Source organism: Rhipicephalus sanguineus, chromosome 2, assembly GCF_013339695.2.
Source record: "Rhipicephalus sanguineus isolate Rsan-2018 chromosome 2, BIME_Rsan_1.4, whole genome shotgun sequence".
Taxonomy (NCBI): Eukaryota; Metazoa; Arthropoda; class Arachnida; order Ixodida; family Ixodidae; genus Rhipicephalus; species Rhipicephalus sanguineus.
In genome coordinates this window covers 94,637,894-94,658,816 of record NC_051177.1, presented here as the reverse complement: position 1 = coordinate 94,658,816, position 20,923 = coordinate 94,637,894, and the positions used below count along the sequence as shown (strand labels likewise).

General features: G+C 47.6%; 1 protein-coding gene across 1 annotated transcript in view; it reads left to right on the top strand.

The window, feature by feature from the left end:
- Positions 1 to 19,991, top strand: part of LOC119383418 (glycoprotein 3-alpha-L-fucosyltransferase A) — a 122,217-nt gene extending 102,226 nt beyond the window's left edge. Inside the window, exons 2-8 of the mRNA XM_049412504.1 lie at positions 100 to 186; positions 2,331 to 2,636; positions 6,135 to 6,360; positions 7,120 to 7,348; positions 10,555 to 10,893; positions 12,966 to 13,227; positions 14,034 to 19,991. Coding sequence (XP_049268461.1) covers positions 2,388 to 2,636; positions 6,135 to 6,360; positions 7,120 to 7,348; positions 10,555 to 10,893; positions 12,966 to 13,227; positions 14,034 to 14,132 — 1,404 coding nt within the window. The 5' untranslated portion in view covers positions 100 to 186; positions 2,331 to 2,387 and the 3' untranslated portion in view covers positions 14,133 to 19,991. The remainder of the gene's footprint in view (positions 1 to 99; positions 187 to 2,330; positions 2,637 to 6,134; positions 6,361 to 7,119; positions 7,349 to 10,554; positions 10,894 to 12,965; positions 13,228 to 14,033) is intronic.
- Positions 19,992 to 20,923: the final 932 nt, after the last annotated feature.

The following is a 20,923-nucleotide window of genomic DNA, read 5'->3' as shown; positions in this document are numbered from 1 at the left end:
TTCCTTTAAAATAAACATAGTTTATTTAAAATTAACTCTACTATTTCACACTTTTATGTCGACGGCTTTTCTTCAAGCGCGCCTTCTCTTTCTTCGCAGAGGAGCGCGCAGTGGCACTGGTTCCGGGCGTCCGGAAGTCACGGCAAGAACCGCGCATGGGTTCCAGGACATCGGGCGTCTCTCAAGGTAAACACGACGGCGAGCTGGCGCCGCTTGTTCGCGCCAACTTACTTCTCCTCGCGCTCTAACATCGGGCGCGTGAAAAGGTTGTTTCGGCCCACGGATAAAACAGGGCACCAACTCCTACTTAAGACAGTTGAGATGTCCTCGGTCTCTTTACCGACTGAAAGAAAAACAGAGAAGGTAAACACAGTGTGGAAGAAAAAAATCCGCTATGATGTACCTCACACTGAAGAACAGGGAGTGGAAAGGTTTAAAGATAAGAGAAAGAGGAATCATTGACGCAACGTCGCAGTTCGACACTATTGCCATTCACCGTTGCAACAATACAGTGCAGTGACAAACATCAATTCAGGCTGCAGCCGCTCGCCCAGGTCTCTCGTCCTTAATAACAACAGCAACGGTGCCTTCGTTGCCTTCAGTTGCGACGACTTATGAGGTCAGGTCGACATGTGCAAATTGTTCGCTCCGATATTATAGTCTTTCATCAAAGCGGGGTAATAAAATGCGACCGTACGTCTCTGTGCCATATAGGGATGACGTTCACATAAGGCTATTGAAGGATCTCCACGTGAGTGCGCTTATCACGTAAATCGTCGCCGCCAGCCATTCTATCCGCAGGCTAAGCAGTGCGCTGTTGTATACGGCAGCGCATGATTGGATTAAATGTAACGAGTGGATCATTTAGTATGGCCTCACGTTTGCTATCTGTCTGCTTCCTGTTTAGTTGGAGCGATACAAGGACCATGTCTAATGTGTTTTGGTAGAAAGTTCGATCGCCCCAGACCGTATATGACCAAGCTTTCTTCACCTTTCTCAAAATGCACTTGCTTTGCGTAAGGAATGTGCAACTTACTTGTGGACGACTGTTTGCTTTCGTTCATGTCGCTTCCTCTGTCGTTGCTGTTCTGTCATTCTGCTAAAGTTCTTCCTCGAGCGCTACCACGTAAATTTTCGTTCATCACGCTACTGTAATATCGGTAATTTTGTAGGTTGAACTCGTGCCCGCAACAACAATCTCGCACAATGAGTGAAGCGCCCGCATGCGGCTCTGGTTGCCGCACGTGCCCGGCTCGCTCGGCCCAGCCCTGCCCTTCGCCCCTCATCGTCCGCTTCCACCTTTTGTGTTATGTGTGTGTGTATCGCTGCACGCGATCCTTTCACAGGAACGCCCTGTGTGTACATCGCGGCGCATGCGCGTCGCCGACAGTCCACACTCGCGCCGCGGATCGAGCCGGTGTCACACGCGCGTTTCGAGGAGATGTATGTGCGCGTCTGTGCACCGTGCGTGCTTGCGCTGAAGATGTGCTGGTGGCGCTCTACATGTAAGACGACGTCACTTTCGTATGTCGGGCTAGAAACTGTACAGGCAGGACCAATAGGATGAAACAGACGATCTTGTATGCCTTCCGCATCTTCACTCTATCCGATGAGGTAGCTTAACGGCGAAAGTGGTGAAGCCGCAGTCGAGGATGTGAGTTCGAATCTCTGCCACATTTCTATTGGGGCAGAATGCAAAAATATCCACGTGCATGTTCTTTAGATATTCTTTAAAGAATACCTCGGTCAAACTTAGTCCGTATAGCCTCAGTACTACCTCCTCCCCCCCCCCCCCCCAATCCTCTATACTATGTAGTGTCTCGTAATCATACCGTGGTTTTAGCACGTTAATCGGTAGAATTTAATTAAAGACACCCCTTTATCTTCGCCTTGCAAATGAAGGAAGTACTATGACGTAGTCTGCTTAGCAGAACTTGCGCAGCAAGGATCTACAAGTGAGATTTAAATTCGCATTTCGGTGACGTTCCTATAGGCGACGCCTTTTATACTGTACTTTCCATCGGGTCGTTTAGTACATACAAAGTTCTGTTACTACGCCTGGCAGTATTTCTTTTCATGTATGCACGTATGTATACGTACGTACGCGCTGTCCCAGCCGCTGCATTATGTTTTTCTTTCGTTACTATTTAGTCTCATGCGGAACAGACCGCGAACGGATGTTCGTGGCAACGCCTCTGCAATGTCAGTCATGCAGAGCAACAGGTGACGCGTTTGCCAGATAAGCACGAGCTCGCACGCCGTTGTAGGTATAGTTAGCTTGTTGCCGGATTCTGCGCCGTCCACCCGAAAACGACGCGTCCTCTGCGCAGCAGCACTGTCACGAGTCGACGGCGCAGCAACATTGCTGGGGCCTGCCATGGCGTAGCATGTTCCCGGCCAAGAAGCTCCGGCTCCGGCGACTACTCGCCTGGGCCGCCGGCCTCAGCTTCTGCACCGTGCTGCTGGTCGGACTCCGGGAGCAGCAGCAGGCGCCCGGACTGCCCGACGCTGCGTCGCGAGATGTCAACAACGCCATCGGAGGGCAGCGCGCCGTGGACCAGCAGCCGCTCCCTGGACAAGCACAGCATCCCGGTGCGCCACTGGCGGCCAGGATCAACACCGCCAAAGGCAAGCCGGTGAGTGTGCTGTAACAGCGACGGTGTCCAAGGCTTGTTGCTGTGCTAGTTTGTTCGTTACTTGAGAAAAACAGGTATGGCGCGAAAAGCCCGTCACTCGCATTGATCCTGCGACGGACACGGTTTCTTGTGTGCGGGCATGATTTTGCAGATCGGGTCGAAGCAGTTTCCGGTGCATGTCTTTCGACTCTGTTAGATCAGTGGCTCGTGATGATTTGTAAGTTCATCATTGTTACTCTATCTGTAATGAGATTACCTTGTTCGGCAGCATGTATATATCAGCGTTAGATTCCTTACTATCAACAGCAGTGATTCTTCTTCTTCTTCTTATTATTATTATTGTTATTATTATTATTATTATTATTATTATTATTATTATTATTATTATTATTATTATTATTATTATTATTATTATTATTATTATCTTGCCTCGCGATCCTGTGGTCCGTATACTTTTGCTCACGCCTGCACATCTATAAACACATAACAAAAAGAAGTGAGACTGCAGCTGGCTTCTAAAACCAAGATTCTAAAAAAAATATCAAATAAGTTCGAATATTCTTACTCAGAAAGAGCCATAGTCTGCCTGACATGTATGAAGATAATGCATAATGCATTTTTTAAAATTAAATATAATGCGCAAGTCATATCACGCACTTTACGGGCGCTGATATCAGATACGTTGAGAGGTTTCGAAGACCTTCAGGGACGTACTTCGTGGCAAAAGGCATTCACGTGTCTGAAGTGGAGACAACCAGTGACCTCAGATAAGTCGACAACATCAGTCAGTCAACATCCTCTACGTCGTCGTCCAATAGTTAGACATCAGTAAATTTACCAAACATATGTCAGGGTGTGATTCCAGCTAATTTGCGTACAAACTTGAGAAAATGCCCTATAGGAAGCTGAACGTTCAACAGGTCGGAACACAAAAACAGTTATGGTACAGCGACGAAGAAAATACGTCTGCGTCACACTCACAACTTGAGGCGATGAAAATAAAGGCAAGATTATTTTATAGCATGCGTACTCCCATCAAGTGCGCTCATCGATTTGCGCGGCGAAGATATACTGCGACACTAATTGATACGCCCTACACCTGATTTTGAACCGGGCAAGCTTTGTGTTTTAATCGGGTGGCGGTGAAAGCGGTGGCATCGACTGCATCGACTATAGAACGTTTTCAAACAAGCACCTTTCCTGCATGTCTTAAACGAAAGAGGAAAAAAAAATGATTACCCGCCAGACTCCACGGAGCACTGCTTGCTTAGCTGTGTATGTATACCGCACATATTCTGCTCTCATTTTACTTTATAATAACGCGCAGGTGAACCGTCCGTATCGTGCGCGCGTGTCATCCTCCCTGCAGGTCGACGTGCTTAAGTAGCGTCAAACATGAGCATTCATGAGGCACACACACACGCTGAGTGCGCAGCGCAACTAAACTAGATGGAGAAGAGCTGAAAATGCGCCCGCTGGGATTCTTGTCCTCAATGTAGGGCGAGTTATACGAAACTGCTCGACTGAGAGGTGAATTCGTTACTGTCTGGGTTTCCCGGGCGCCAGAGACGCTACGAGTATGAAGGAAAGTACGCGTGAACTTTGTACAGTTTGGGAACGGGGGGCCACCAAGAGCGTGCGTATACATTAGCTGTTCGGCTCGTTTTCGTCACACTCTCGCTCGTTTTTCTTTCGATCACTCGCGCCCTCAAACACGGCCTCTCGGTCACTCAGCCAGTCATACTGGCCCACGCATATTGAGTTAACCGCGTCGTATTTGCGTCGAAAGACTCGTCGTGGTCAGGGATTCCTGAATATCTGCGCGGATCTGGAAATGAATTATTCGAGTTATAGGGTTGCCACCTGTGTTCTTTAAATAGCGGGCCGGTTCCCGGTCCGCACCGCGCCCCCATTGACCGTTTTTTTTTTTTTTTGTCACAATATCGCAAATATTTATTTTCTGCGGCGTTTTATAAGCGTGAGTTCAACAACTACGACGGTAAGTAATTATCGTCGATCACCAAAATCCTTACGCTATTAGTCGACCACTGTTTAAGATCCCTTCAAGTGTAGCGATCATTGGAATAGAGCATATTATTGCGCGTGTATGTATACATGAATCTCCGACATTTTTTTGTGGCATCATCTGTACACATTTTAACGTTCGTTTGCATCTACAATGCCATTGTCTTGTTGAATTAAGACGCAAAGAAGAGCGTTTTATGGACGAAGTATTGCGGTTCCTTTTCAGTGCAGCACATTCAAAGCAATAAGCGAAGCGCCATTTCAATCACGTTTTTTTTATGCTAGCAATTAGACTATAGTTGAATAGCTTAGTGTGCTGTTTTTCTTTGTGCATAAGGCCTATTTGGCTCAAGGAAAGCAATAGTACATTAAATGGCACTGCATGCCGAACACTTGGCATAGAGTCTTTTGTTCACCATTAATTTAATCTCCTGTTAGCCCATCTGCCCCCCCCCCCCCCCCCAATCGAAGGGCCGTTTTTTCGGGAAAAGGTGACAACCCTATCGAGTTATGTTCATACAAAGTAACAGACAATGAAGACATGAGAAGGCATAGTAGGAGTTAAATGCTACGTCTGATTTAAATGCGGTAATAATGCAGCAAAAAGGGGATAAAAATGGGCGAGAAGGTTGCTTGAATCCTGCGGTGTCCGAACCCTCACCTACCGCACACTACCCATGCATGCGGGATCATACCAATTACCTACGAGGCGACTATCCTGCCACCCTTTTTCTTGTGTGTCTGTGCTCGAGATTAGCCCTGGGGTGTCAGGCAGCGCCACTCACGGCGGCCAACGTGACGTCTTCTTATTGTGTTGAGAATTTGGGTTTGACACGCCTTGTGTTTAAATCTGCCCTCGTCACCATAAGACTGGGCGCATCGTATACAATATATCTTCTACACCTAATCTCTGGGGCTATACCTTAACTAAGGCGAACGTTATCAGCCATCCACTGAGCTGTATTTGTTGGTATTGTTTTTCAAATATTTTGTCGACATCACCACTTCTTCTGCATGCAGGGTAGAACGAACGTAGCACGTCTTGGAACCCATTAAGACACATACGCAAGTTCACAGATGAATCTGTCTTTAAACTAAACTGTTTTTGTTGAAGACCCCCTGACTCTTTTTATTGCATCGGCTTTGCGCTTTCGCAAAGACGAAGTGAGCGCGTTCCTCGAGCAACACTTTTATTACTTAGATTTTTTTTTTTGACCCGTTCGTGTTGGCACCAGCTATGCTGAATTTATGGACTCATGAGACATATAAGAATTTCGCCTTAAAAATTATTATTTCTCGGCTAGTGCGTTGCTTTCGACTTCTCTAAATTATTTCTCAATACTTTATCGCGTGATCTCCTTAAGCGTCGGTTAAAAAGTAAGTCAGACAACATATTACAGACGGGGTGCCAAACAACTTCAATAATCGGTCGTTGCATTCTCCGCCGTTTTTCCTTACTCTCATCGGCTGAAGGTGGCTCATGGCCAGGCCGGCTCTTCCGAGCGTCCCTGGTACATGCGCGGTGGTCGGCGGCGACCTCTTCCCGGCGACACGGGTAGCCTGTGGCCGCACGAGGACTCTGGCGACCGCATCGAGCAGCAGTTGATGTTCGTGCCTGAAGACTACAAGCGGAACAACACGCGTATCAAGAAGATCCTGCTCATGCGGGGACTCGGCGGCTGGGGGGACCTGCCTAGGGGTGAGAACCCCGATACACTCAACTTCTTGGTCTTTAAACTAACGCACGTCGCTATGATTCGATTTTGCCAGCAAACAGTACATTCGTTATTAGTCACGTTATATAACGCATTTAAGGCCTCTGGATGACCGTGTCGAGATGTCTAGCATGCTGTTGCGTACGACTAACCAAGAAAGAAGCACGTTGCCTCTGTCGTGGCTGTCCGCCGTAGCAGCTTATCAGGCTAAGGTGTCGCGCTGCTAAGCTCGAAGTCGCGGGTTCGATTCCCCGCCACGGCGACCTGATTTCGATGGGGGCGGAATGCAATAACACTCGTGTACTTATATATAGGTGCACGCTAACGAACCCCAGGTGATCAAAATTAATCCGGAGACCCCCCTACTCCTTACAATGGGTGCCTCAAATCGTAACCGCATCGCGGTTTTGTCGTGTAAGACGACAGCAATTATTGTTTATCATGCATAAATGATGTCCTTGATGGAACTAATTTGCAAATTACGTCTTGTATGTCATTTCGCTTCCACATATTTCAAGGCATCATACTGAACGGGAAAGACCACCTCTAAATTGCGTGACATAAAATGCCCCGAACGCCTGAGGCAACGGGAAGCGCCGTACAAGGAGTAAGACATATTTTAGGCTTATTAAACCTCGCTGTTCTCTCTCGTTTTCTTGCGTAGTCATGGGTTAGCTTTCTTCACATGAAGTCTCCGTAGAGACGCGGTTAACCAAGCGCTGCGGCGACCACGTCACGCGCAGGACGGGCGGTGTTCCTGCGCGACAAGTGTCCCGTGGACACGTGCGAGATCGTGACGTCGCAGGACGAGGCGCCCGACGCGGACGCGGTTCTCTTCAAGGACCGCTTCGTGGCCCCCAAGTACCGGCGACCCTGGCACCAGGTGTGGATCCTGTACCTGCTCGAGTGCCCCTACCACACGCAGTCGTTCATCAACATCAAGAACATTTTCAACTGGACGGCCACGTACAGGTGCGCAGTGCTGTGTGGATACATAGTAACGTCGTCGAAAGCCTAGAAAGTGCGACTTTGATTTTTTTGTTCGGGAATAAACCTTAAACAAACCTTGCCGATTTTAGCGGTGCATGCAAGAAGTAAGCCGTGCCAGAATTTTTAAGCAGTATTCCTTCATAAATATAGTTGCAGTAACTCTGTTGAAATATTTAAGAGTTTTCTTGCCCTCAATATGCTAAAAGGCATAATCGCCGCTAAAGAAAAAAAGCACACGGCGCAGGGAAAAAAAACACAGACGCAAAGACATGGGCGGCCCTTGTTGTGTTTGTTTCTTCCCAACGTTGTGTGTGCGTCATTCGAGTTGCAATTATGTATTGTAGCAAGTACAAACTACAAGCACTTTGCTCGCCATTAACCATTAATAAATTCTTTGGAGGACTCAATGAGCTATTTGTTGAGAAAGCAATCTAATATCATATACTATATCTGTAAGGTGAAGCGCTATCCGTAAATATTGTCACGTGGTCGTGACGTCGACGAACACAGCAGTCGGCGTTTGTAGGATGAAACTGCTTATTTGGCCGAACTTGTGGCCGGAAAATGAGAACTAGAACTACAGCAATGCACGCTCTACAATGATAGCGGCGAACAGGGCGTCGTCCGTCGATCAACTGACAAGCGATCAAGCGCGTCGGCTTTTATACAGGCGCTATCGAACTTTCCAGCAATATCGCTGGTGGCGGCGTTATCTCTAGACAAAACTGGAACATTCATGTGCGGGGCGCAATCTTAACAAACCGATCTACTACAATCGCGACGATTCTAGAACACTACTTCGCGGACAGCGTCGAGCGTTGATAACCGTCCCTGCCGGTCAAATCCGAATACATCAAAACAAGACAAGAAGTGGGCGTGGCAATATGTTCGCTACTGTACGGAATGTCTCGCCAAGTAGGCGAATTTTTGGAGTCGAAAACTGTCCGCTGGTTTTTACCACCAATTTATGCACTTTGGTGTCACAGCGCCTCTCATGAACTTTTGTTACGCGTTATTTACACTATCGGCAGCATCAATTCGTACTCGCGACGCATTGCAAAGATTGCTCATGTTGAACAAAAAAAATAAGAAATGCTCGTTAAAGTTGGCTTCTCCGCTACACTTTACCTGCTGAGGAAAAGCACGCTTTCCGCTTTTTTCTTTTTTATTGTAATAGTTTGCCCTGCGGCATCAATACACATTGCACAAGCACGCTTTCCGCTATTTCGTTGGCGGCAGTCTGCGCGTTGTTCATGGATAATGTAACCAGTTTTTACGGCGGAGCATCTATACGCTAGTTTGCAGCGGATCGCTGCGTGCGTATACGAAAAGCAGCGGTTGCCGTCTCACGAATGACCTCTTCGGCAGCGCGCCTCTCGCGGCTGCTGCCCGTTGTTATACGGTGGTGTACTGGTGGTTGAATATAAAAACCCTCTTCAGCACAAAATGCAAATCAGGAAAATTCTAGCTTTGGGAAAATTTCAGCTTTGGGAAAATTTCATGCCAAACGTGCGTTTCGTCATGCGCTCTTTAAAGCAGAGATCTTCAATCACACGAGTTGCGAAACTCTGCATAGGGCCCATGTATATCCGAACTCGCCATTGACCGAAATCGCGGGATGAAGGGAACGGGGAGGGGGGAGGGGGGACTGATTGTCGCGTCATAGGTTGACCAAAAGATAAACTAATAAACGCTCGTGACAACGCCAGCGCTGCGTGCGGCGTTGAACAGCTTGCGAGGGGCGCACGCAGGGGCGGCGCGCGGCAATCTAGTGTTTTGTACTGCTGCTCCCAGATGGTGTGACAATCATTGTGCGTTCAATGTAACGTGCAAGAAAACCTGAAACACGTTCTGTGTGAATGCAGGCGATACGCATCAGAAAGACGATTTCTGAATGCACCTTCAACGGGACTCGTGTTTAGAACTGCGACACATTCTGGGCCCATGGCAAAACAGTATACCTGTGCGTTACGCGCAACGAAAGCGCTGCTAACTTTCTTGCAGGCCACAAGCCTGACCGAAACTTCGTAAACAGTGCAGTCTATGTATGTGTGTGTGGTTAATCATCACCCAGCACCTGGAGTAGCATGTCAGGTGAATAGCCAGGCAAACATCTCCAGCTCTTCATTAAAAAATTTCTCTCTCTAATCTGCAGGCCCCCGCAGAATAGGCCATGAGCATGTACGGGTTTCAGAACGCAATTTCGCAACTGGTATGATTGAAGAATTCTGCTTTAAAGGGCCGCTCAAGCTGATGACGAATGTTAGAAAGATGACGAAATGGTGATGCCACCCGAAAGCAGCATTATATCCAAGACTTCAGTTTGCAATGGAACTCTTACGCTTACGCATCCATTAGACAACTCCCGAAGGATATTTTGCGTCCATCTCTGCTCCGCTGGTGATGCGCCTTCACCGAGTGGAATAATCTCGAGTGTTTTTTTTTTGCCCTTTTTTTAAATAGCAATTATGCCAGTAGTCCAGGTGTAATCTGTCGTCGCGCTGTCACGGTATCGACGGCGCATGCGCCACTCGCGCTTCGAAGGTTGATGGTCTTCAGTGAGGCGCCGTACTTCTGGCTGTAGATACAAAGCCGAATGATGGATGATCCGTCATGCCCCGCTCAGTAGACTCGGCAAGTAATCCTGGGCAGATCTATACCTTCCTATGCTGACATAGGCATTGTGCTAATGTGTACATATAGCGAAACGCGGTGCGTGCTCTAATATGACCGGAATAGCCCACATCAATCTGCATTTGTCAAATTATTTTATTTCGCAGTTGCAAACACTGTCGCTTTTCCGTCGCTCTTACCCAGTCACACATTGCCCATTACCGAGACACTCACTCAACCACGCTTGTAGTCTGCATGAGCATTTTAAATTGTGCGCCCGGCGAGTGCTTTCTCTCTCCCCTTCTTTCTCTCTTTCAATCTCTCTCTCTCTCTTCCTTTTTCCGTGTATAAGGCAGCACACCAGACTCGAACTTTGTTAACTTCCATTCTTCTTGTTTATCTGTGTTATTTCCTTCGGATTACACCGTCACGCAGGCCGAGAACACTTCGAACACGTTAGACACACGGCAACACGCGAGCTATTGATCAAGTAGCGAAATATTGACTTACCTTTCGTGTCCTACCATCGAGTAGCTGCTGCCATACTGTTTTTTTTTTTCCTTCTTTTTTCGCAGGCACGATTCAGACATAGTAGCACCGTACGAAAAGTTCGTCAGCTACGACGACGGCGGCACGAGTGCTCAGCGCCCGGCGTCACCGCGCAACAAGACCAAGAAGGTCGCCTGGTTCGTGTCCAACTGCGCGGCGCGCAACCAGCGGCTGCAGTTCGCGCGCAAGCTGGCCGCCTACATCGACGTCGACATCTACGGCACGTGCGGCTCCCTCAAGTGCCCCCGTGCGCAGGCCGGCCACTGCTTCGAGCTGCTGGACCGCGACTACAAGTTCTACTTGGCATTCGAGAACTCCAACTGCAAGGACTACATCACCGAGAAGTTCTTCGTCAACGGGCTAGGGTATACACTGGTTTCCCTTCTTTCCTTCAGCGAAGTTGTATATTGATTGATTGAACTAACCTAGCGCGCAGTGGGCGACTCCCATGTCGGGAGCGCCAGGCCAAGCATGTAGGCCGCTTTGCGGGCCTGTTGGACAGCCCAAATCTGGTCATCCGCAGCCCGTTCCTATCGAGGTTGTATATATGGCTAGAGCAAATCCGTAGTCCGCGAGCAAAAACGTACGTGCCAATAAAATTGGGCAAATCCCACTACTCACCACTGGTTTACTAAATATGAAGAAAGTCGAGTGGCGGCACTTGCAAACCGGACCGTACCCGAGTCCAGCTCTCATGCACATAATACACCCAGATTTGTACACGACAGACAAGTGCAGACATTGCGACTGTATAGAGCCACCCTAGAGCATGTCCTATGGGGGTGTCCAGGCGTAATAAACAATAGCCGTGATGCATCCTCAAACAGCAACAGCCTCCACGCGCGCTGGGAGTCTGCGTTGCTCAGCTCGGACCTGGTGCGCCAACTCTGGGCCGTCCAGCGAGCCGAGGAAGCCGCCAAGGGCGAGCAACCTTTGGCCGAAGCCTAGGCGGGATCCAGGCCCATCCCACCAATTTGCAGGGCACTTAGTGAAGGGTACTTCTTTGATCTGATCTGAAGGAACACACGGGCGTCAAACACTGATTAATATCGCGCACAAAATTCCAATTGAATCCGGCAAGCCAGACAAGGCGACGCGTGTCGCTAAACGGAGAATGCGGAGAAAAAACGCATGCTGCTCAAAAGAAAAATTTAAAGTAGCATACGCCAAATTCAAAAGGGATTTCCAAGACAAACATTGCGGATTCAGTTTCAGGGTTTGTGATCGGCTATGGTTCGAAATTATGTGCCACATCTGTGTCGTCTGCTAAGCAGGTTCGCTGATCATCCACCTTCACGATGTGGAATAGCTTTCTTTTTTTTTTTTGCTCTCACGTCCGGATATTGTTTCGTAGAATGTTCAACACTAAGCACTTGATGTAGTAAGGGTGTGCCAAACGATTAGAAGTGATAATTAGTGCATAAGGTGAACCAAATGTGAACTAACATTGAATCAAGTGTTGAGAGTAAATAGAAGTGGACGAAATGTTAATGTTAATTACAGGGGAATCAAACATGAATTAACGCCTCGGCTACCTATTCTCGCAGAGCTAGTTGTTCTCTTTCGCTCCCCGAGACGTCACAAGCAATAGGAAGTAACAATGCAATCAATTGAGTACATCAAGGTAATCAATTAATTAATTACCCGCCAGAAATTGTCCTACTATTTCATGTAGAAAAGGCTAGACTTACCTGACATCCCAGTCGTGAATACTGCCACGCACGCTTCTTTTTATGTCCTTACATATAACCGGTCCGTTATACGTATAACCACTGCCTTGCGCAAAACGCGCCTGAGTGTCTGGAATCCTTCCAGCTTATTTTATAATCTTCTGATAAGCTTGAGCACGCAACGAGAACAGCAGAGTTTATTCTGGAACTAACGCAGCCACCGACGATAACGCTGGAATCTTCGATGCCGCAGGTATAAAGTGCCGGCGCGCTTAGCTGCTGACCAGATTACCGACGGCCGACGCTCTGTTCGCCGCTATCAGTGTACATACATCGTGTATTGCTTGTACTTTGTCTTTTCGTTTCCCGGGCAAACGTTCGCCCAAATAAAGAGTTTCCTCTTGAACACGCCAACTGCAGCCTTCTTCAACGTCCCGACCGCGTGACAATACTGGTATCGGATGCACTTGTGCATTTGGTACTTGTTTATATTCTTTTCTTTCTTATTATTATTTTCTTCCCTCTCTTCTGGAATCTTGTCATCCCATTTCCCGTCCCTATACAGAGCAGCATGTCAGCGGTTATATACAAGCCCACAAATATTTTCTAATAAACACTGTCTGTCTCTCTCTCTTTCCTTAGAGTTAGCTTAAGTACCTGTAGATACTTCCGTGACGGCACTGATGGCAAAATCTTTCGCATTCAGAGATGTTGTACACGTAACCCTGGCAGGTCACTAACGTCTCGTCCAATGGTTCCTGTCGCAGGCGCGACGTGGTACCGATCGTGATGGGCGCTCGGCCATCGGACTACGTGCGCGCCTCGCCCGCTCGCTCGTTCATCCACGTAGAGGACTTTCCATCGGTGAAGGCGCTGGCCGAGTACCTGCACTTGCTGGACCGCAACGAGACTCTGTACAACGAGTACCTGCGCTGGAAGGGCTCCGGCGAATTCATCAACACTTACTTCTGGTGCCGCCTGTGCGCCATGCTGCACGCGCCGCCAGTGCCAAAGGTGAGCCGACTGGATGTGTGAACGGTATACATTCAAGCGATGACCACAACGTATACGTTCGCGGTATAACTTCTCACGGCGGACTGGGTAACCGAATCTGTCCACCATCTGTCTTATACACCTAGTGACCGTCAACATGCGGAACAGCAGGGGGTGGTTTAGCGGGTTGCAGTTGCGGGTTGCAGTTGCGGGTTGCTGATAGCGGGTTGCTGATTGCTGATACGGATGGTCGCAGTTAGCGGCATCAGATGGTGCAATGGCGATATAGCTGTGTCACGACAATTCACTCGGCGGGTTTAGCCAGTGATTTTCTCTTGTGACCTCCTTGAATGCCGTAGTAGTGTATTATACACGTTTTAATGACCTAACTTCATTCCTACGTGTTAATGCAATGTCGATGTTTACTCGCAGATTTTAAAATATTTGTTTTCCTTCCCTCTGTCACTCGACTAGGCCTATAAATTCCTTAACGCCTCCCCTGTGCAGAGTGACACGTAGGTGATTTATACACACGCTCTCATAGCTATCTGCGTTTCATTATTTAAAGAGATTGGACGGAACATTGAAGTGAGTGACGTGCCAGTCTTGGTAGTCGCTGTTTTTTTCTTATTTTCACGACGAAGACTCACCCGCCCTAATCTCGCTGCGCGTGCATTATATGTATGACACAGCACTCGGCATCACGCACGTTCGAATGCGACCACGCCGAGAGGCGCACCTCGTATATTAGGAACACGCTGCGCACTTCGATTCGTTGTATATAACGGCCGCTGGGCCACTCATATCGATCCGGTGCTCGCAGTTTGCGCAGGTGTACCCAGGACATCGGTGCTTGGTGGGCGGGGCCCGGCACATGCCGCAGCGACCGCTGGAGGGACTTCAAGCCCAAGCAAGACCCCGTCGCGTACGTGCTCACCTGACCCGGCTACGAGGCGAGCTCGCATCTTCGTACTCCCCCCAGCGGCCTGCCAGCCATTAAGCGGCCCGCTACGGCGCATCGGAGAGTCTTGTTCAAAGACTACGGTCGTAAGGGCCCCTTCGACACGCATCACTGGCTGGTGCATTCGTGTGGTCTCGCATGATGCTGCTGGACATGGCACGTGCGCGAGTGACCTGAAACGACAAGCGCGGGAAAACTTGTGGTGATACGCCGGCCAGCAGTGCTTATGACGTGGTTTCCGGGGTGGGTGTGCATACCAGTCACGTGATGCTGGCTCGTTGCGCGCGTCTTGGTGTCTCCAGCTGCAAACCGGCGTTGATCGTCGGCACTGCCGCGAACATGACTCCTAGCTTTTGGTCAGGTTTGGTTTTCGAACGTCCACTGTGTGCGCAGGTGTATGACCAGTCACTCTTAAGGAGGTATGAGGTACACATTGTCGAAACATTCGTTTCGGTGCAGCAACGGATCATTTCGCGGGCGAACGTAACATCCCGTATCTTCAGCAAAGCTTCAACTTGGGCTAGTTGCATGACATTCTAGTGTAGCTGCGCTGAGCGAAAGGCACATACTCGTCCTGTTCTCTTTGTCCTTAGTCCTTGGTGCATTTCGCTCAGCGCAACTACACTGGAAAGCCCGAATCCTATTCAACGAGTCAACGTCAGGCCTTATGAGGATGACCAACTATGGAGAACAAAGTCACGGGTTTTCTACGTTGCGCTGTGGAACGGGGCAGTGCTCACTAGAACGCCCGCAGAACAGAAAGTGAATCTCTAACCGTGCGGGAAACGCCGGGTGCGACAAACCAAAGAGCTAGCAGGCGTGGATTATCCGGGCCACGGCTGCCATTCAATACATCAAAGTGTATCGCATCTTTTTACAAGCTAATTACGAACTTCTTCGCGATTTTGGCGCATGCGTGTGCTCGTTTTTCACGGGAACGTGTTGTTGGTGATATGACGCGATTTAATGATACGTGTCGTAAAGCCTGCGGTAGTGCTTTTCTCGCGAGTTTGCAGAGCGGCCGTGATTTCCGAACGTCAAGAGTGGCCCCGCACGTAAGCTGGTGCTACGTGCGGCCGCAGCCGACTGCATCTTGTGGCTATGTATTTTTGTTCATCGGGACTCGTCTTCAACATTCCACGCTTTGCTGACCGACCGATTCCACGTGCCCTGAAAGTATAAGCATAATATTTAACGCGCGATACTACTGCTACTACTAGAAATAACGCAAGTTTGGGCATGTTGGTATTCCATTTCAACATCTATAGCGCACAACACAAGGACAGACTAGCTAGCGGCTGTCGCCATCGGTTGTCACTCATCCTTGTCTTGTGCGCTAGATGCCGAAATATTACCAGCGCTTCGCACTGAAACCTGCGCACTTTGTCAGAAGCCTCAAAGCCATTCCGTGAACACGATTAGTCGACAGGAGACTCCCGTGGCACGAACGACGCGGTGAATGAACCGGGCAGCCTGTTCATACTTCTCGCTACTTCCAGTGATCGACATGAAGGAGTATTCGTACACGCGTTCGGTGGCTTCGGAACCTTTGGCTCAGGCAGTTCCGTAACTGCCATACACTTAATACTTTATGCCTTTGAGCTCCAAGGCCAAAGCCCAAGTTTGCTATGACAGACAAGACTAATAGAATTTGATTAATGAAGAGGCCTAAAGCTTCACAAGCCTAAAGAAAAAAATCCAGCGAACCTGGTTGCAAGAATGTATGCTTTGTGACACGTCATTTGGTGGATAACGTTAACGTGCACGGCGCGGCGAAGAATTAAACGTACTTTGTGAGCGCGTTAATAAGAGTTATTGATTAATGCATCATTTAGAGCATCCAAACAGCTTGATAAAAGTCGTACGTTTCGTTAAAGTATAGCTGGAAAGTCAACCCTTGGTCATCACAGCGTCTAGCATTACAGTATGGACTTGTCTGTAACATCGTAGCCCTTTAGTGGACTCCACTGCAGCAAGACGGTTTTGTTCAGTCAGTGTGAGTTTCTGCATTCAGACGTTTATCTATAGCTTACCCCACACGGCAGTCTACGAATCGTCATAACTGTTCTTGACGGTCGTAAGTTCTACTTAATACCGAGCTTGGAGCAAAGTACGTGTCCGGATATATGACACAACCATCCAGTCCTGTTTTATATATATTTTTTTCTTTCTAGGCTTCTTATTCGCTTTTCTAAAAAGCGTGTTACATGCGCACGTAGAATATTCGTTATTTTTTTTTTTATGGTGCAGTGCTGGTTGATACGTCACCGTAAACCCTCGGTGCGCCCTACTGGCGTCACATTTAGCGCTCTCACTCAACCACAGAACCGCGCAAGTGCAACGAGCAACCCACCGCACATGACCTTCTATGAAAGCATGCGCACACCATATAGCCCACATAGAAGACGCACAAGACAGGGCTCGCTTCTCCCGCTGCGTTAATGCATGCGCATTTTTTATTTCTTGACAGCTACGAATTTCAGTGGTCAGTGGCACGCGAACAGTACTTTGAATGGTAGAAGTGCCGTCGGTAGTCTTCAGTACATGCGGAGAGGGAGTGTACATACAAAATACGCTTAGCTCTACCATTCGGATGGCGCTGTTGAATAAGCGAGGCTATTCGCGAGGCGCACACGACTAGCGAGTGCCAGCCAAGCGCCGGGAACTCAAGCCGGAAATTCTAGTCTTGATGGACATCGTGTAATGGCCTCTGTATATGGACGGTCTGCACACGGACTCGGTGGCATTAATGGAAGTACACACTGATGACACTACAGAAGTAAGGGTTGCGCGGAACAGTTTTTTTTATTTTCCTCTCTGAATGGCTACAGGCGATATAGGTGCGCCGCTCTCGTATTTATTCTTTCTCGTCGCTATGTGAATGTAGGTGTATTCTGTCTATAAGGAACAACACTGTCCGTACAAGTCCTTGTCCGCGTGATCTTTGTGGGATTGTGTACTCCGAGTGTTCGCAAACAAGAACGAATATGCGCGTCGAAATGGATGTCGTGTTCTTTTATTATATTTTTTTCCTTTTCCTCCATCGTTAACGTCGTTCGGTGCTTGTATACGCAGTTTTTCTTCTTTTTTTCTTCTTCTAAAGCTTTCTCGCGTTTCGGAATCTACGTGGACTGCTGCCTCGGCTATATTGCAGGTGCGAGACAGTTTAATGTACTGTGATCCGAGGGCGTATAGCGAACCACGTGAAGCGTGTGCCACGCCTTCTCATTGGGGGGCGGAGTCATGATGAGCTTGTCGCGGCGCTGTGATCATGTCAGTGTCATCATGACTACGCCGCCGTCTCATTTGGGCGATCCTGTGCGGCATTGTAGGCGCTGGAAGTTCTCATGCGTGTAGGTTAACCTAACAGAGCAAGCACTAATGTTTTTTTTCCTGCTACCACCCCATCTTCACGGTATGTCCGCTACTTGCGGAGATTACTAACGATCTGCGTAGGCACGCGTAATTTTCGCTCTTTTGTATTGCACGGAGTAATTTTTATCGAGTAAGATTAGCTATTTTCGAAGTGATATTCAATTACCCTCTGATGACAGATTATTCTTAGCTGGCCCGCAAGTAAGATGCAGTGATCGAGTAACGAGTAGATCTGCTATTGATTCCATGCTAAAGTAGTATAAGTAGACGCCCTTAAGTTTGTGCGCACCTTTTATATCCTCAAGTCATGACGTAAGGACGGCTCGTAAGCATACTTTATCAATGAACAAGGTCTCGTACCTGCATCTGTTGGCGTTTTTGAACAATTTTCTGCTCTTTTACACCTTCCTTGAAACTCCTTGCGACACTGCTGCAATGTTTCTAGTTCTCATGAGGCCAGTGAATAAAGAAGAAAAGAAAAGAAAAAGCCATGTTTCGTGAACAGGTTCGTAAATGTGGTTCATTCAGAAGGGAGAGGTGTGCTCAACAAAAGAATCTCTGAGCAAGGAACGCTTTAAACTTGCGTTTTATATGCTCTGTTTATACACATACTCATTCACAGTCTTATTCGCGTCATGAGATCTGCAGTCTTTTCGATGTCAAGAACAACGCGAAAAGTTCTTGTATCAGAGCTAGAAAATTTTACAAAAAAGAAATGAACCAGGTTTCTGTGCAGACCTGTTACGTTCCTGTGCAGCTGGCAGCCGTGCAGCGATCAAGCTATGAAGTTGTCAAAACAGGAAACTGTGAACTGTGCATAATACTAGGGGATGACCCTGTCTCACTTTATTTTACGTAAAATTTAAGACCTTTTTATTTCATTTTCAACAAACTCCAAAAGAGCTCATCGTTCAGTTTTTTACTTGTTTTGAGCATTTTTGGTGTATTTCAAGCAACGACACGAAAGAAAGAGAGCACGAAGCGTTGTTTTAACAGTTTGTGCCGAGTAGCTAGGCGTGATCTCGCTTTAGAGAAATTTCATGTGCAAGTTATACTTGATCATAAAAAAAAAATTTAAGAAATCAGCCTTTGTTTCATACACGAATGAATAGGTTGGAGTAACACTTTAAACGTTCGTCGTTTAAGAAGCCTAGAAGAGGAGTTGGTAGTTTTTCTTCCTTTCTTCTTCTTCTTCTTCTTTTCTTTTTTTTTTTGAAGTGTTTTGCAACGACACACGAGCTGCCCCTTTCGCCTTGTGGGTGATTAATTATGCTTTTATGCTGTCTTCCGTAAGGCACGCGGTGTCGTCGCATTTTTCTAATGTGCGAAGATTTTCAGCTGTCTTTTGCAGCTCCGCGTATACTGCGCTGCTCCGATTCAGCCGCAAGTGAACACAAAGCTCTCAGTGCAATTTAGGCGGGCTTTGACCTTCATTATGGAAATACACTAGAACTAAGAAACTCGCGAGAATTTTGCAGAACAGCTCGCATATCTTGTTGTCTTGCATTGTGCAGCCTTCACTATAAGTTATTGCCAACTTGTCCGAATTGTCGTTCTATTACTTGGTACTGTATAGACGTGTCGAGTTCTTGCTGATGCTCGTACTCCCGTGCCATGCCAACTTCATTTTTTTTTACGTCTATAATGCTGCACATAACTACCGCGCTTACTTTCACTCGTGGAAATGCATGCTCGCAAACAGCGTACAGCCGGTCATGAACGTTTTCGAGGCACGTGATTCCAAAAGCTTTAATCTTCAATAATTCCGGGACCCGCCGGGTGATCCGATAAATTACATGGAAGCGCCAGACATGATTAGTCCTGCGGAAATTCACATTTGTCCCGAGATTCGTGTCTCGTCGCAAACTTTTGTGGCCGACTGTACACCGCTACGGGATTGTATATTCTGCGGGAAAAATAGCTGATGCCATTATTGTTCTCGCCTAGTACTGCACGCAACTAATCTTGAGCCCCAAATAACGAGAACATGCGTTTAGTATGTCTCTTTCGTTTTTTTCTGCAAGACATTGTCTTTACAATGTGCACAAATTCGTGTACGCTGTAGGTCATTCTGCGTACGCACACGTTGTACGCACAGAGAAGCGCAAGGCAGGAACGACTTAATTACACTCGAAGATACTTGGCACGTACCTTCTCCCCCCTCCTACGGTCAAATGTTTTGTACGCATCATGTATCTGAGATGAGTGCTTCAAAAGGTGCCGGCACGCAGAGACTAGCGGCGACGATTTCATCTCGCGCGCTGCTCTGTTCATTTCATTCTTGTGATAGCCGAACTGGTCAAGTTGTGCTAGTCATGCTGTTAGACGTCATGAATAGATTTACCTTTACCCCCGAGAATGCCGACAGTCTTTGTACATAACGGAGATCTAAGAAAGAAGCAACAGCCTCATACCATGTTGGCATTTGAATCTCATCCGCATCAATAAAACTGTGTTTCTTTTTACGTTTACCTGGCTTGCGTCATTCGCATGAGAAAGACTCATTTTTACAAGCATGCATGTAATACAGTTGCATACATTATATTGGGTCCATTTGTGTGTGCCATAGCCTTGTTTTGTATACGGATTGATTGTTGCGTGCAGAGATTGCAGAGGAATGCAAATTATGATACACATTGTGACAATTGTGACTGCTGAATAGGAGACGTCGTGACGTGAGGCGACACGTGACATGTACACATACAACGTAGTTGCGAGGACTCATTTATAATTCGCTGAGTGCTGACATTGCGTCGGACCATAAGCTACAATTTACGCGCCAAAGTGTAGCCGACGTGCCTGGAAAACCCACGCTGTACGCACACTAAAACACCGATCCATTTCGTAAGACTTGGACCAAAGCCAAAAAATGCGGCATATAGACAGCTACTCGCTTACTGCTCCGCGTGAAATTTATTAGCACAATGCGTGGGTTCTGCCGTAATTTTTCTTCCTCCACTCAAGCCACCTTATCTACATTGTAATGGTATACCTACGCCTGCAACGAGAACGATTCTCCTCTCGTATGCTTTTTGTATTCTTTTTCGCCACCGGTACTCTAAACGTGTTATCCCTCTCGAAAAAGACGTACACTTCTAGCGGATGCCGTTTCCTCCTAGACATTCTTGCGACGAAGTAGATCATGTTTGTATTCCTTGTTAGTTACAAGTTACTAGAATCGTCGCAAGCATAGGCGTGCGCACGAGGGGGCGGTGGCAAAGTATGCCCCATACATAGACATAACAGGAGGGGAGGGCGCTGCGATGAACCTTCGCTAATAAACCTTCGATGAACCCCTCCCCTAATGAGGAAGCCTGCTTGTTTATTTTTTTTTAGTTCAAATCAGGCATCGCTGGCACTCTTAAAAACAGTTTTCACCCTTTGAAAAGTCTCTTT